Consider the following 13,168-nt stretch of genomic DNA (forward strand, 5'->3'; position numbering starts at 1 on the left):
TGTCATGGGAGCCATGCATCAATCTGCAGACATCATCTACCTCCTGGATGGGGAGGGGCTTGGCTACATCTCCCAGGACATTGCAGTCAGCCTTCGCTCCTTCATTGATGACGTAAGGCTGGGAAACACAGGAGAACCCCATTCCTCCCCCCCCCGCCTGTCTCTGGTGCCCTTGTCTCTCTCTTCCCATCCCCTTCCCTCCCACCCCTCAGCCCTGCCATGAAGCCTCCAAGGGTGCCCCTGCCATGGGTGGGAATCTCCTGCTCAGCCACCTCCCTGTCAGAGCTCTTCTCCGCAAACCACAGCATCAGCACCATTCTCCCAGCCCCTGCTGCCGCCTGGCCTCGGGAGAGGGTCCTGGCACTGGGCAGATGACCAGCTGTCTGGAGAACACCGGCCCCCAAAGAGGTGGAGATTCCCAGCAGGAAAGAGGTGGGTCAGGAATCTCCCGGCTCTCAGGGGCACCAAGGAGCAAAAGAACTGCTGTGTTTGTAGCAGCACCTCCCTGTAAGGCTCCAGCAGCTGCTCCTCCCCTTCCCCAGACCAGTCTCCAGCAGCCTTCCCTCCCTCTCCCCTAAGCTTCTAGGGGTCTAGGATTCTGTGCTCTCCAGACAGAAATTGTGTCTAGGACACCATGGGGCTGCACTGCCCTGCACAGTGTCTCAGGCCTTGTTCTACACAAGATGTCTATGGCGCTGGCCTGGTGGCCTCACTGCTCCCGCGACCCAAGTCAGTTAACACGGGGGAACCGGAGCAGCGTGCGGATTATGACTCTGTCACGTTATGCTCTGATCCTGCCTGGCTTTAACCGGGCTTCCCCACCCCTGTGTGTCATTGCCAGGAGAGGGACAGCGTGCGCTCCGTTGCCATTTTACTGCTTGGCAACGTGGTGAGCAGCGTGAAGGACCCGGACAAACCCATCGTGCAGCAGAAGATGATCCACTGCTTGCTCCCGCTCCTGCTGCACCTTGAAGACCGGGATGAGAGTGTGACACTGGTAAGTGCCACGGTCATTATTTCCTTAAGAGTAAAGAGCCAGAATCTCCTGGGGCCCCCACTCCATTAATGGCCAGAGCCCCTTGCCCAAGCAGAGTCTTCTCCTCCCTGCTTCAATCCATGCTGGAGCCCAGTGCCTCATCCATTCTCACAGCACACAGCACAATTGGGAAGAAAAGCCTTCTTCTGGGAAAGAGCCCTGACCCTCTCCTGCAAAGACGGGCCTCAGGCCTTTGGGCTGCTGCATCCAAAGGTTCATAACAAGAGGCAGCAAAGAAAGGGAGCACAGATCTGTAAGAGCCCCTTCAGTTCAGGGAGCTGATATCTGCCCACAGCCTTCTGGAAAGTGGGTGCAGCTGCCTGACTTCTTCCCTGGAGCTCCTGAGAGAACTTCTCCAGGTCCCAGCTTCCCAGAATTCACGGACGTTGCCCTCTGTTGTTGGGCCAACTGGGATGTGGAGGAAGCCTGATCTGGGGCCCTTTGGTCCGACTCTTTGGGATCCCAAAGCTGACTCACGCTCTCATGCAGTCTCTTTGCACCTAAGGACTGAGCTGTGGAGATCTCTTATGAATCTTTCCAGGGCCGTCCATAGAGGGCACAGGGCCTGGGACAACACCCCTACTCTGCCCTAAGCCCCAGCCCCACTCCATCCCTTCCCCCAAGTGCCACCCCACCTCTTCCCACCCCTGCTCCGCCCCTGCCCCATCCCTATTCCTCCCCCCAAAGCCCCCCCCCCTCATTTCCCAAAAGACGCTGGGCGCTGGCGAGGTGGGGCATAGCATAGTGGGAGTACTGCTCCTGGCCCCAGCATGGCCCACGTCCTGCGTCCCCCTGAAGTGCGGGGCCCCCCAAAGCGCAGGGCCCTGGTCAACCGCTCCAAACCATCCAAAGACAGGACGGCTCTGGCTCGCTCCAGCCAATTCCCTCTCCTGAGCACACTCCTGTGTACAACAAATGACAGGAATCTCCTCCACTAGCAGGAAAAGCAGGAGAACAAGTGACGGGGAAGGCTCCATGTCCCCCAGACTGTCCCTCTCTCAGTGAGAACCCTCTTGGTCTCACCTTCTCTTGCAGAGATGCAAACTGACGCTCTTCCGCTGCGCAGTGTTTCTCAGGTGGGCTCATTTGAAGACGCTGTTCCGCAGCATGGCCTGGGATGGCTCCACACAGCTCCGGAAGTGTGCCTGGAAGTGCTTGGTAGGTGAATTCCTTGTGCCTTCAGAGTGGTGAATGGGGACTTGAGGGAGACCTTTTTAACCCCACACCCTGAGTACCCATCCGCTTCCATCGGGTGGCAGGACTCTATTCCAGGCTCTCTGCTGGTTCATTTCTGCAGGAGTTACAATCCCTTCACATTTTTGAAATTTTTCTCCTGAACTGTTAGACCTGCAAACTTTCTGAAAACAAAAGCTGAGGTTCTGGAGAACACAACAGTAACTCCAGAGAGGTGCTGCTATGGTGCATGGGCTCATACTGGCTGTTGCCATGCCCTGGCTCTATGCTTTGGCTTCCCTGGACTAGTCCCTGTGGGAAGAACATGTCATTTGTATATTGTGCGTTTCTTCCTTCTTTCTTCCTAGATGCAGAACAACAAGAGCCACATCCCCAAATTCCTGTTCCACGCCTTAGAATACCTGGAAAGCTCACAGACAACAATCAGACATTCTGCAGCCCTGTTCATTGGTAAGCAGAGCGACTTCACTTGAGCTTTTTTGACCTGCTTCCTTCAAAGCCCTTTTCTAGACTGCTGCTCTGTTCCCTCTCACAGCACCAGAATCTTAAAACTGTGTGTGTGTGTGTGTGTGTGTGTGTGACAGAGAGAGAGAGAGAGAGAGATTAACATGACTTCCAAGATGAGTGGAGCAACTTAGCTGTATCGATCGCACCAACGTCCCCTGCCCACAACTCCTCTTTGGCTGCGCCTTGGGGAAACCAGCATGATGTGAATTCAATCTCCTTTGGAAATCAGTCTCTCAGTGACTTCTAGGCTTCTGATGCTTTATCTAATGTGCTTTGTGAACAGATGTAAGGAATGTATTTAATTTCCCAAGGGCTGTCTTGGGAGAATGGCTGCATCTTTCGCAGTTTTAAGCAAAGGATTTGAAAAGTCATGAGATTCATTGTCTGTCTAGGAAATACTATCCACCATTACTGTGACTTGTTGTCTGAAACAGTGACTGAAGATGGCATCTCCCGCCTGTATGAAGGTAAGGAAATACCTCTGTGTGTTTGTGCCTCTGTGGGAAGTACAGGGTGCAGCACAGGGCCTGAAAACAGTTTGAATGTGTCCCTCTCTGTCTAAGGACAGTGTTTAAGGAAGAAGGATGATCACGTGAGCTTTGATCGAGGTGCCACAATATGTGTGCAGGAGCAGGAAATTCCATCCCTAGCTCCTAGAATAGACGTAGCCTTAGAACTGTGTGGGAGACTGTCTTCATAGAGGTCAGAACATCTCTGAAGGAAGGCCTGACAGAATTGAAAAGGGCTGTTGTTATTATTAAGGGTGGTGGTGGTGATGATGACAATTACCCTCTGTAGGGAAAGATTCATCACTTGCCCTCCCTGTAATGGAGAGATTTCAGGCCAGGAACCACTCATATCTTGGTTATCAGCTCATAGGAAATTCCCTGAGTGCACATTGGGAACATCTTTCCCTGTGACCTCTTAAGGAACGAAGGCCCAGGGCCACATAGGATTTCAGTAGATGTTGTTAGGAGTCTAAATTCCTATGCGGATCTGTGCGTAAATGTTGGATGATTTAACACCTCTGCTTTTCTGTTCCATCCCAAGCAGAGTTGCTCCCACCTGCCTGTGTTTTAGCGTGTGGACGTGCGTATGCTGGGGAGGAAGTTACGCACGGAATGGGGTCTCCTCTCTGTCCAGGGCTATTTTGGGAGTAGCTGAGTTGCTGTTTCTTGCCTGCAGACTCTTGGGTAGCTAATAGCATGTGGCAATGGCCATCTGAAGGGAGGTTTCCTAGGCACCAGTCACATCAGCACCATGGGGCTTCCAACCCGTTTCCTCTTTGTTTCAGCTTTTCAGGAAGTGCCTTTGACATGTGACAGGACCACAGGGCACATCCTCAATAGACATTACAAATGGCTGCAGAAGCTTGGAAATCTCGTGTCGGGTTCCGCATTCGACTAGGGAACCGGGACCGACACAGAAGACCTCTTTGTCCTGCTATGGTACGTACAACAGCGTCTTTGGAACAGGGACTGAACAACGAGGTGGATATTGGCAGATGACAGACAATTGTGTAGGTCAGTGAGGCGTAGAAGACTTTAAAGAAGTTGAAAGGGATCTAATAAAGCCATGTGACGGGGCAGCACAATGGCAGATGAAAACCAGAGCTGACAAAGTCAGGGCCATACGCATGGAAAGCCCGGAGGTGAACGACTCCTACATATCGCTGGTGTCAGACACCAGAGCATGGACAGTTGGGCCCAGTGGCTGGAGCCGGGGTGGTGGGGCCTAGTGGAGGTCGAGCCGAGGGTTGGAGCTGGGTGAGGAGCAGCTAGGGGCAGGGCCAGGGTGGGATTAATGATTCGCAGCCAACAGGAGCTGTAGGGGGCGGAGCCTACAGGCAAGAGCAGCTCATAGAGTATCACTAGCAGGGTTGGAAGGGACCTCAGGAGGTCATCTAGTCCAACCCCCTCCTCAACGCAGGACCGATCCCCAACTAAATCCCCAAATGGCCGGGGAGAGGACCGGCAGCGCGCGGAGCCGCCTCGCCCCACCCCAGCCAGGCAGAGCCGGCCCGGCTGGAACGCAGCACACAGGGGCTTTAGCGGCTGTACCACGGGACCCCCTTAGCCCTACTCCTTTCATGAGTGCATCACTGCCCCACTTCTGCCCCAGCCCCACACACGGTTACAGGGCAGAACCCTGTAGCTGAACTCTGAAATCTCTCTCACTGTAATGAAGTTACTGCAGAGTCAGGACAACCCCACCTTTGGGCTCCATGTCTGACATCTCTCCCCACTGCACAGAGCCCTACATTCACAGAGCTTCTCGCATGTGATTCCCTCAGTCATCAGAGCCAGGCGGAGAGAGGAGAAAGTCTCCCAGACTCCCTCTATCCATTGCCAGCCCACAGGGTAGCGGAGGTTGTGGGGGGTTGGGTGCTCTCTTTACGCAATGCCAGCTCTCAGGAAGTTACAAAGGAGCATTAGCAAAGTGTGGTGGTTTTGTGCTGTGGAAAACTACCCTGCTGGAAGGTTTTGTTCTTCTGATTTGTGTTCCTGCCCTTTCTCCCTCTTACAGACATCTAGAGGCTAACAGGAGCCAACCGAGCCCACCACTGATCACATCTCTTGGGAGACGGCAAAGCAACTGCTGCATGGGAAGGAGGAGAGAGAAGAGGCAGAGCAGGATGTGCCGGGGTGCACCAGTCACACATAACCTCACAGTCTAGGCGGCGGAAGCCAAGCCCCTCCCCAGCCCTGCCGGACATGCTACAACTGGAGCACCAGTGTGAAAGGGAGCAGCTCAGCTTGGTCTAGGCAGATGCCGAAAATGGAGGATGCACATTGTAGGCTCCAGTCCAGAAGCAGCTGATGCCCCTGACTGCAGAGCCCCAAGGTGCCGAGACCCAACCCCATCCCCGGGTGCCTGCAGACGTGCAAGGGAGCTCGGAGTCACTGGGAGATTCCCACGCCGGGAGCCCAGAGACCCCCAGCCCATGTCCTAGAGACATCTCGTAGGAAGTAACCTGGGAGAACTAGCCATCGCCATGGTGACTGACGTCAGATGTTCTGGCTGGATCCCCACTGACTCAGTGCCGAACACATTGGCCATGGACAAGGCCCTGGGGTAGGACCGGGGAGTAACAAGGGCCTGGGTCCCCTACCCGGCCACCATCCATCCTTGGGTGGCAGCCCACCTCCCAATGTGCCACTAGACTGCACAGCCCCAAGAGGAGGCGGCCATCTTGTCTCTGAACTCTCAGCCAGACAGCCCTGTGCTGAAGGGCAGCGATATTGACTCTGCCCGTTGGGCCACACAGCACTGAGGAGAGAGCAGCCATATTGTCTGGAGCCATCGGGCCACACAGGCGTGAGAGACAGGATAGCGGCACGGACACTGGTCTCTGGGCCACACAGCCCTGCCGGAGAGGGAGGCGGCCTCACGGACTCTGGTCGTTGGGCCACACAGCCCGACAGAGAGGGAGGCGGCGCCGCGGACTCTGGTCTCTGGCCCCACAGCCCCGGCGGAGCGGGCGGCGCCACGGACTCTGGTCGTTGGGCCCCACAGCCCCGGCGGAGAGGCGGCGCCGCGGACTCTGGTCGTTGGGCCACACAGCCCGGCGGAGGCGGCGCCGCACGGACTCTGGTCGTTGGGCCACACAGCCCCGACGGAGAGGCGGCCACACGGACTCTGGTCGTTGGGCCCACAGCCCAGCGGAGCGGGCGGCGCCTGGACTCTGGTCGTTGGGCCACACAGCCCGGCGGAGGCGGCAGCCACACGGACTCTGGTCGTTGGGCCACACAGACCCGACGGAGAGGCGGCCACGGACTCTGGTCGTTGGGTCACACGCCCCGACGGAGAGGGCGGCCGCACGGACTCTGGTCGTTGGGTCACACGGCCCCGACGGAGAGAGCGGCCCCACGCACTCTGGTCGTTGGGTCTCACGGCCCCGACGGAGCGGGCGGCCGCACGGACTCTGGTCGTTGGGCCACACAGCCCCGACGGAGAGGGCGGCCGCACGGACTCTGGTCGTTGGGCCCCACAGCCCCGACGGAGAGAGCGGCCACACGGACTCTGGTCGGTGGGCCACACAGCCCGGCGGAGAGGGCGGCCACGGACTCTGGTCGTTGGGTCACACAGCCCGACGGAGGCGGCAGCCACACGGACTCTGGTCGTTGGGCCACACAGCCCGGCGGAGAGGCGGCCACACGGACTCTGGTCGTTGGGCCACACAGCCCCGGACGGAGAGGCGGCCACACGGACTCTGGTCATTGGGCCCCACAGCCCCGACGGAGAGGGCGGCCACACGGACTCTGGTCGTTGGGCCACACAGCCCGACGGAGCGGCGGCCATACGGACTCTGGTCATTGGGCCCCACAGCCGACGGAGCGGGCGGCCACACGGACTCTGGTCATTGGGCCCCACAGCCCGGAGCGAGCGGCGGCCACACGGACTCTGGTCTCTGGGCCACACAGCCCTGAGGGGAGGCGGCCACGGACTCTGGTCGTTGGGCCACACAGCCCTGAGGGGGAGGGCAGCCATTTTGACTGTGGCCATTAGGTCAAACCACACTGAGGCTAAGGGCAGTTATTTGGTTCCAGCCAAGGGACCTCGCCCCTTCACCCCTAAGGCATCACTCGTCTGTCACCAGGAGAATGACCCCATGACATAAGACTTTCGGGGTCAAGATGCAAACGTGAGCAGAAGCAAGGAGTGGCATGTGACCCCTCTAAGAGCTCCTCCCACTCCTCCCCCAATCTGGGGGTATTTTATCGCCATCGATCTACCTCAGGAATGGATCTGAGCAACGGGGGAAAGTTCTGGGGCAGAGTGACCCATCCGGAAGTGGGTCATGTAACCCCTCAGGACTCACCCCAGTTGGGGTGGGCCTCATCCTTAGGACCAACCAGAGAGGGGATTTCACCAGATAGGTGAAAGTGCCATGGTGGGGTGACCTGCCCATAAGAGGGGCCCATCACCCCTCCATGAAATCCCCCCACCGTCCTCTACTAATCGATCAGGGTTTCACACTCATCCCTTAGGCCATCCCAGAAGAAACGTGCCGATCAGAATAGGTAGTGCCCGAAGGCCTAGGCCAGAAGCCGCCGATCTCCGGAGCTCCATGTTTGCGTGACTGGCAGCATCGTCCTGGAAGTCGCAACCCAACACTGCGGGAAGAGGCCGTCTCGTTCAAGGATGTGTTTTGCAGAAATCATGGCCTCGACCTTCGGGCTATATCTGTTCTGATTGGTACATGTTTCCCTTCTGTGATGGCCCAAGGTGGGTTGAAACCGTCGCCAATTGGTAGAGGGTGGTGTGAGGGCTTTTTAGATGGCCCATGTGATCCTGTTGCGGGCAGGTCACTCCGCCACATTACTTCCGTGTTTGGTCAAATCCTCTCGGGTGGTCCTACAGGGCTGACACCCACTTCAATTGGTAGAGGACAGGGGAGGAGTTCTCAGAGGATACACAACCCCTTCTGGATGGGTCACCCTGTCCCAGAACATCCCCTGATCGGTCAAATCCAGTCTCCAGGTTGTAAAATGCTAGTTGCCCCTGCCAAATTTTAGTAAAAGAAGGGAAGAAAGGCATGTACCTTTTGCGTTATCTATAAGGTGGCCATCTTGGACTTGGGAAAGAATGTGGTGACCTTTTCCCATGTGCTCTATTATTTTGGGTGGGAAGCACACTCCCACGCACGGATTGAATCCGCGTAGATAGGGTCTAACATCCAGGCAGAGACAACGCAAAGAGGGATAGGGAGGGGTTTTAGTTAGGTCTACTCACCCGTTCCTATGTCCCTCATCGAAGTCCGTCCCTGATGTCCAATGTCAAGAGAGCAGCAGCCATCCACCACTGTCCTTGCAAGAGAGAGAGAGAACATCAACATTACCTCAGGGTGTAACTGTTTGGGAGAGTGGAGCATTTCCAGAGTTAAAGTTTTGTTAATCTGCCCCTTCTCTGTCCTATCCTAGCCCTTTTCCCCATAGGAAATAAAGTCTTGTTTGTGTGGTTACCACTGCGTGTCCTTTTTCTTGTGCTAAGGAAGCTCCGATAGATGGGCTTTACAAAGGGGACTATGTGGGAAGAATTTAATGTAAGATTCCCCATGTCTTCTGAATGGGGTTTGGGTCCTGCCCTCTTTAAAGGAAGGAAAAATCCTTACAGGTGATCCCACGCGGGTGAAACACAATGTGATTACTTAGTCATCTGTCCTATTCACCACGATGTGTGTGACCATGTGTATCACAGGAAGTAGCCCATGGGGCATTATAAATCCTCTGATTTCAAATGGACACTCGTGGATGAAGAAGGACAACTTTCAAATCCAGTGTGCACCGAGATTGTATGGACACTGAACGTATTGAGTACAACGCTCTTATCTTTCATCTGTTCATTAAACAAGGCCAAAGGAGCAGGGTTGGGAGGCTGGGCATTGACTTCCCCAGGATCATTCCTCTCCTAGTGATTCCCATTACAAATCTCCAGTCAAGGATGGGTAAGAATGGTGTCCCTAGCCTCTGTTCGTCAGAGGATGGAGATGGATGGCAGGAGAGAGATCACTTGATCATTGCCTGTTAGGTTCACTCCCTCAGGGGCACCTGGCATTGGCCACTGTCGGTAGACAGATACTGGGCTAGATGGACCTTTGGTCTGACCCGGTACGGCCTTTCTTATGTTCTTATGTATGGACAAACCCTAATGTCCTCAGTGATTCTAAGGGACAAGATGCCAGGTTTGGAATAAAATACTGCCTCCTTAAGATCATGTTTTCCATGAATTCAACTGTCACCAGATGGATCAGACTGAACAGTTTCAAACCTCGAGGAGGCTCTTACCTTCTAAACAGGGTCGGCTGTTTTCAAGTAAAATCACTAAAAGAGAAGGAGAAAACTCGAAAGAGGTTCCTCCTGGCGCTCAGGTACGTGAACCCCAATATTCCCCCAGTCCTCAAAGAGAGACCTGGAGAAGGAGACTTGCTGAAGCAAAGCCACAGGGTCTCTGAGGTTTCCCTGGCCCCTCGCCCCTGTCCTGCCTGGCTGATGTCAGCATCTCTCTGTGAGGTCACCACCTCCCCACCGCCTTTGACCAATAGTCTGAGGTCCTGCAAAAGGCCTTTGTGATGTCACTGCCACACCCCTCCCTTGCTGGGCTAATGTCCTGCCCCTGGCCAGGCACTTTGAAGGTTTGAGCTACTCCCTGTGGATCACCCCACTCAAGGAGCGCTCGTTCTAGGAAGCAAGTCGGATAGACAGGAAAACATCAGACGCTGCTCCCAATGCTACACTCAGTTCTAAAGAAACTAGTCGACTTTATTGCCACAAGAGACCATTAGAGCATCTAATCTGACCCCTGCATATCACAGGCCTCCTGTATGACACACTAGCTACTTTTGGGGTAAACACATTCCAGAAAGGCATCCAGTCATCATGAAATGACGTCACGAGATGGAGAATGCACCACTTTCCTTGGTAGCTTGTTCCTGTGGTGAATCATCCTCGCTGTTGAATATTTGTGCCTTAATTGTAATATGAATTTGTCTCTTTTCACCTTCCAGCCATTGGCTTTTTTTATGCCTTTCTCTGCTACATTAAAGAGCCCTTTAATAGCCAATCTTTTCTCTCCAGTAAGGCACTTCAACATTTCAATGAAGTCACCTTTCAATCTTCTTTTGAGAAGCTAAACAGGTTGAGCTCTTTCAATAGCTCACTAGAAGGCATTTTTCTCCAGCCCTCAGAACATTTGGTGGCTCTTTGCTGTCTCAGCTCCAATTTCACACCATCTTTTTCAAATGAGGACACCAAAACTGGAGGCAGTATTCCAGTATCAGTCTCGCTGATACCATGTCACCTCCTGTGACGTTCTTGACATAATCTGTAACTGTATAGATCACCGTTGCCACCACTGTTCTATATTTGCAGCCAATATTGTATAAAGGTGGTCACATAAAGGGTCTATGGAGAGGTTATGATTGGCTGATTATAATTGTGCTATCTCTAGATATGTATCATTTTTGTAGTTGACATTATGAATATTGGCTCTATGCTGCCTGTATTTCAAACTTGTGCTATGCTTCTGGGGAACACCCCAGCCAGACAAATTGGTGTCAGCTCTGCCTAGCCTGCTTGATGGCCCATTAAGGACCATCAGCTACACAATTGACCCATTTAGCGAAGGCAGATATGCCTTGTGGCTCAGCAAGGTGTGCAGGGACCTGCCTATGGACAGAACTCTAAGGTTTTTCTATGTCGTGTGCTGGATAGAGTGTCCTTGGGACAAAGAAAGCAAAGACCACATGGCAAGAGACTATAAAAGACTGACGCCTCATCTCCATCTTGTCTTCAGTCCTGCTTCCTACCTCTGGAGGGACTTGGCTACAAACTGAAGCTCTGTACAAAGGACTGAATGGCCCATCCCAGTTGTGGATGTACTCCAGAGACTTGATTTGAACCTGCAGTTTATTCCATCACTGCTACAAGCCTGAACCAAGAACTTTGCCAAAGTACAAGTTTTGCCCAGGGCACCATTTCCCCTGACGCTGGTCCTTGGTAACATTTCTTGATGGGGGAGGGGGCGGGAGGGGAGAGAGACGAGGCGTTTTCTCTCTGTTTCTTTCCTCTCCATTTTCTGCTCCTTCCTTCAATTCCAGAAACCTCTCTTGAGTTTCAGACTGTGCAGTGACACCCTCCCCACCCCAGGACTATGGAGCCTTTGGAGCAGAAAGATCCTAGGAGCTAAGGATGAATCCAGGGGTGAGTAGCTGGCAGGAAGGAGTCCTAGCAACTCTTCTGGGAGTGCAGGGGAGGAATGACTCCCCCTTCTCTACATTCTCCCCATGGGGTTCTGCGGAGCAGGGAGGGTTGTGTGATAAATTCCATCCAACATTCCCCTTTGATCCAAGCCGAGAGACATCTCAGCTCTGCACGATCCCCTTGGCAGCACCAAACAAGGGATGTTTTCCACTGCCCAGGAGACTCAGCCAGGGACTTTGCCATTTTGTTGCCCAATCACTTAGTTTTGTGAGAGCTTTTTGAAGTTCTTCACAATCTGCTTAACTATCTTGAGTAGTTTAGTATCATCTGTAAACTTTGCCACCTCACTGTTTACCCCTTTCTCCAGATCATTTATGAATAAATTGAATAGGATTGGTCCTAGGACTGACCCTTGGGGAACACCACTAGTTACCCCTCTCCATTCTGAGAATTTACCATTAATTCCTACCCTTTGTTCCCTGTCTTTTAACCAGTTCTCAATCCATGAAAGGACCTTCCCTTTTATCCCATGACAACTTAATTTACGTAAGAGCCTTTGGTGAGGGACCTTGTCAAAGGCTTTCAGGAAATCCAAGTACACTATGTCCACCGGATCCCCCTTGTCCACATGTTTGTTGACCCCTTCAAAGAACTCTAATAGATTAGTAAGACACGATTTCCCTTTACAGAAACCATGTTGACTACTGCTCAATAATTTATGTTTTTCTATGTGTCTGACAATTTTATTCTTAACTATTGTTTCAACTAATTTGCCCCGTACCGACGTTAGACTTACCGGTCTGTAATTGCCGGGATCACCTCTAGCGCCCTTTTTAAATATTGGCATTACATTAGCTAACTTCCAATCATTGGGTAACGAAGCCGATTTAAAGGACAGGTTACAAACGTTAGTTAATAGTTCCGCAACTTCACATTTGAGTTCTTTCAGAACTTTTGGGTGAATGCCATCTGGTCCCGGTGACTTGTTAATGTTGAGTTTATCAATTAATTCCAAAACCTCCTCTAGTGACACTTCAATCTGTGACAGTTCCTCAGATTTGTCACCTACAAAAGCCAGCTCAGGTTTGGGAATCTCCCTAACATCCTCAGCCGTGAAGACTGAAGCAAAGAATTCATTTAGTTTCTCCGCAATGACTTTATCGTCTTTAAGCGCTCCTTTTGTATTTTGATCGTCAAGGGGCCCCACTGGTTGTTTAGCAGGCTTCCTGCTTCTGATGTACTTAAAAAACATTTTGTTATTACCTTTGGAGTTTTTGGCTAGCCGTTCTTCAAACTCCTCTTTGGCTTTTCTTATTACACTCTTGCACTTAAGTTGGCTGTGTTTATGCTCCTTTCTATTTGCCTCACTAGGATTTGACGTCCACTTTTTAAAGGAAGTCTTTTTATCTCTCACTGCTTCTTTTACATGGTTGTTAAGCCACGATGGCTCTTTTTTAGTTATTTTACTCTGTTTCTTAATTTGGGGTATACATTGAAGTTGGGCCTCTATTATGGTGTCTTTAAAAAGGGCCCATGCAACTTGCAGGGATTTCATTTTAGTCACTCTACCTTTTAACTTTTGTTTAACTTTTGTTTAACTAACCATCTGCTTCCTCACCATGGGGAACAGGGGCAGAAAATGCTTTTTAAAAAGCCTTTTGAAAAGTAAAAAGTAAAACAAGCCAAGCAACCCCCTCCTTTGCTTTGTGCTGGGTGCCCAGCTGTGGGC

At 52.7% G+C, this 13,168-nt stretch overlaps 1 protein-coding gene and 1 long non-coding RNA gene across 2 annotated transcripts; both read left to right on the forward strand.

Moving 5' to 3' along the window:
• Positions 1-4: 4 nt before the first annotated feature.
• Positions 5-2,732, forward strand: LOC120384990 (maestro heat-like repeat family member 5). The gene is made up of 4 exons (XM_039504085.1): positions 5-112; positions 842-997; positions 2,072-2,194; positions 2,578-2,732. Exons 1-4 carry the CDS (start codon positions 5-7, stop codon positions 2,701-2,703), a joined length of 513 nt encoding a protein of 170 aa, XP_039360019.1. The 3' UTR covers positions 2,704-2,732.
• Positions 2,733-3,142: 410 nt separating this feature from the next.
• LOC120384914 lies at positions 3,143-5,813 on the forward strand. Its single transcript, XR_005589159.1, has 3 exons — positions 3,143-3,204; positions 4,032-4,185; positions 5,264-5,813. It is a non-coding gene; the product is annotated as an uncharacterized LOC120384914 (long non-coding RNA).
• Positions 5,814-13,168: the final 7,355 nt, after the last annotated feature.

This window comes from Mauremys reevesii, linkage group 17, assembly GCF_016161935.1.
Source record: "Mauremys reevesii isolate NIE-2019 linkage group 17, ASM1616193v1, whole genome shotgun sequence".
NCBI classification, from domain to species: Eukaryota; Metazoa; Chordata; order Testudines; family Geoemydidae; genus Mauremys; species Mauremys reevesii.

Excerpts from the sequence above, each read along its gene's own strand:
- LOC120384990 (XM_039504085.1), top strand. The coding sequence starts at position 5 with ATGGGAGCCATGCATCAATCTGCAGACATCATCTACCTCCTGGATGGG. Across the intron at positions 998-2,071 it reads GGGATGAGAGTGTGACACTG|AGATGCAAACTGACGCTCTT; the intron begins GTAAGTGCCACG and ends CTTCTCTTGCAG. Across the intron at positions 2,195-2,577 it reads AGTGTGCCTGGAAGTGCTTG|ATGCAGAACAACAAGAGCCA; the intron begins GTAGGTGAATTC and ends CTTTCTTCCTAG.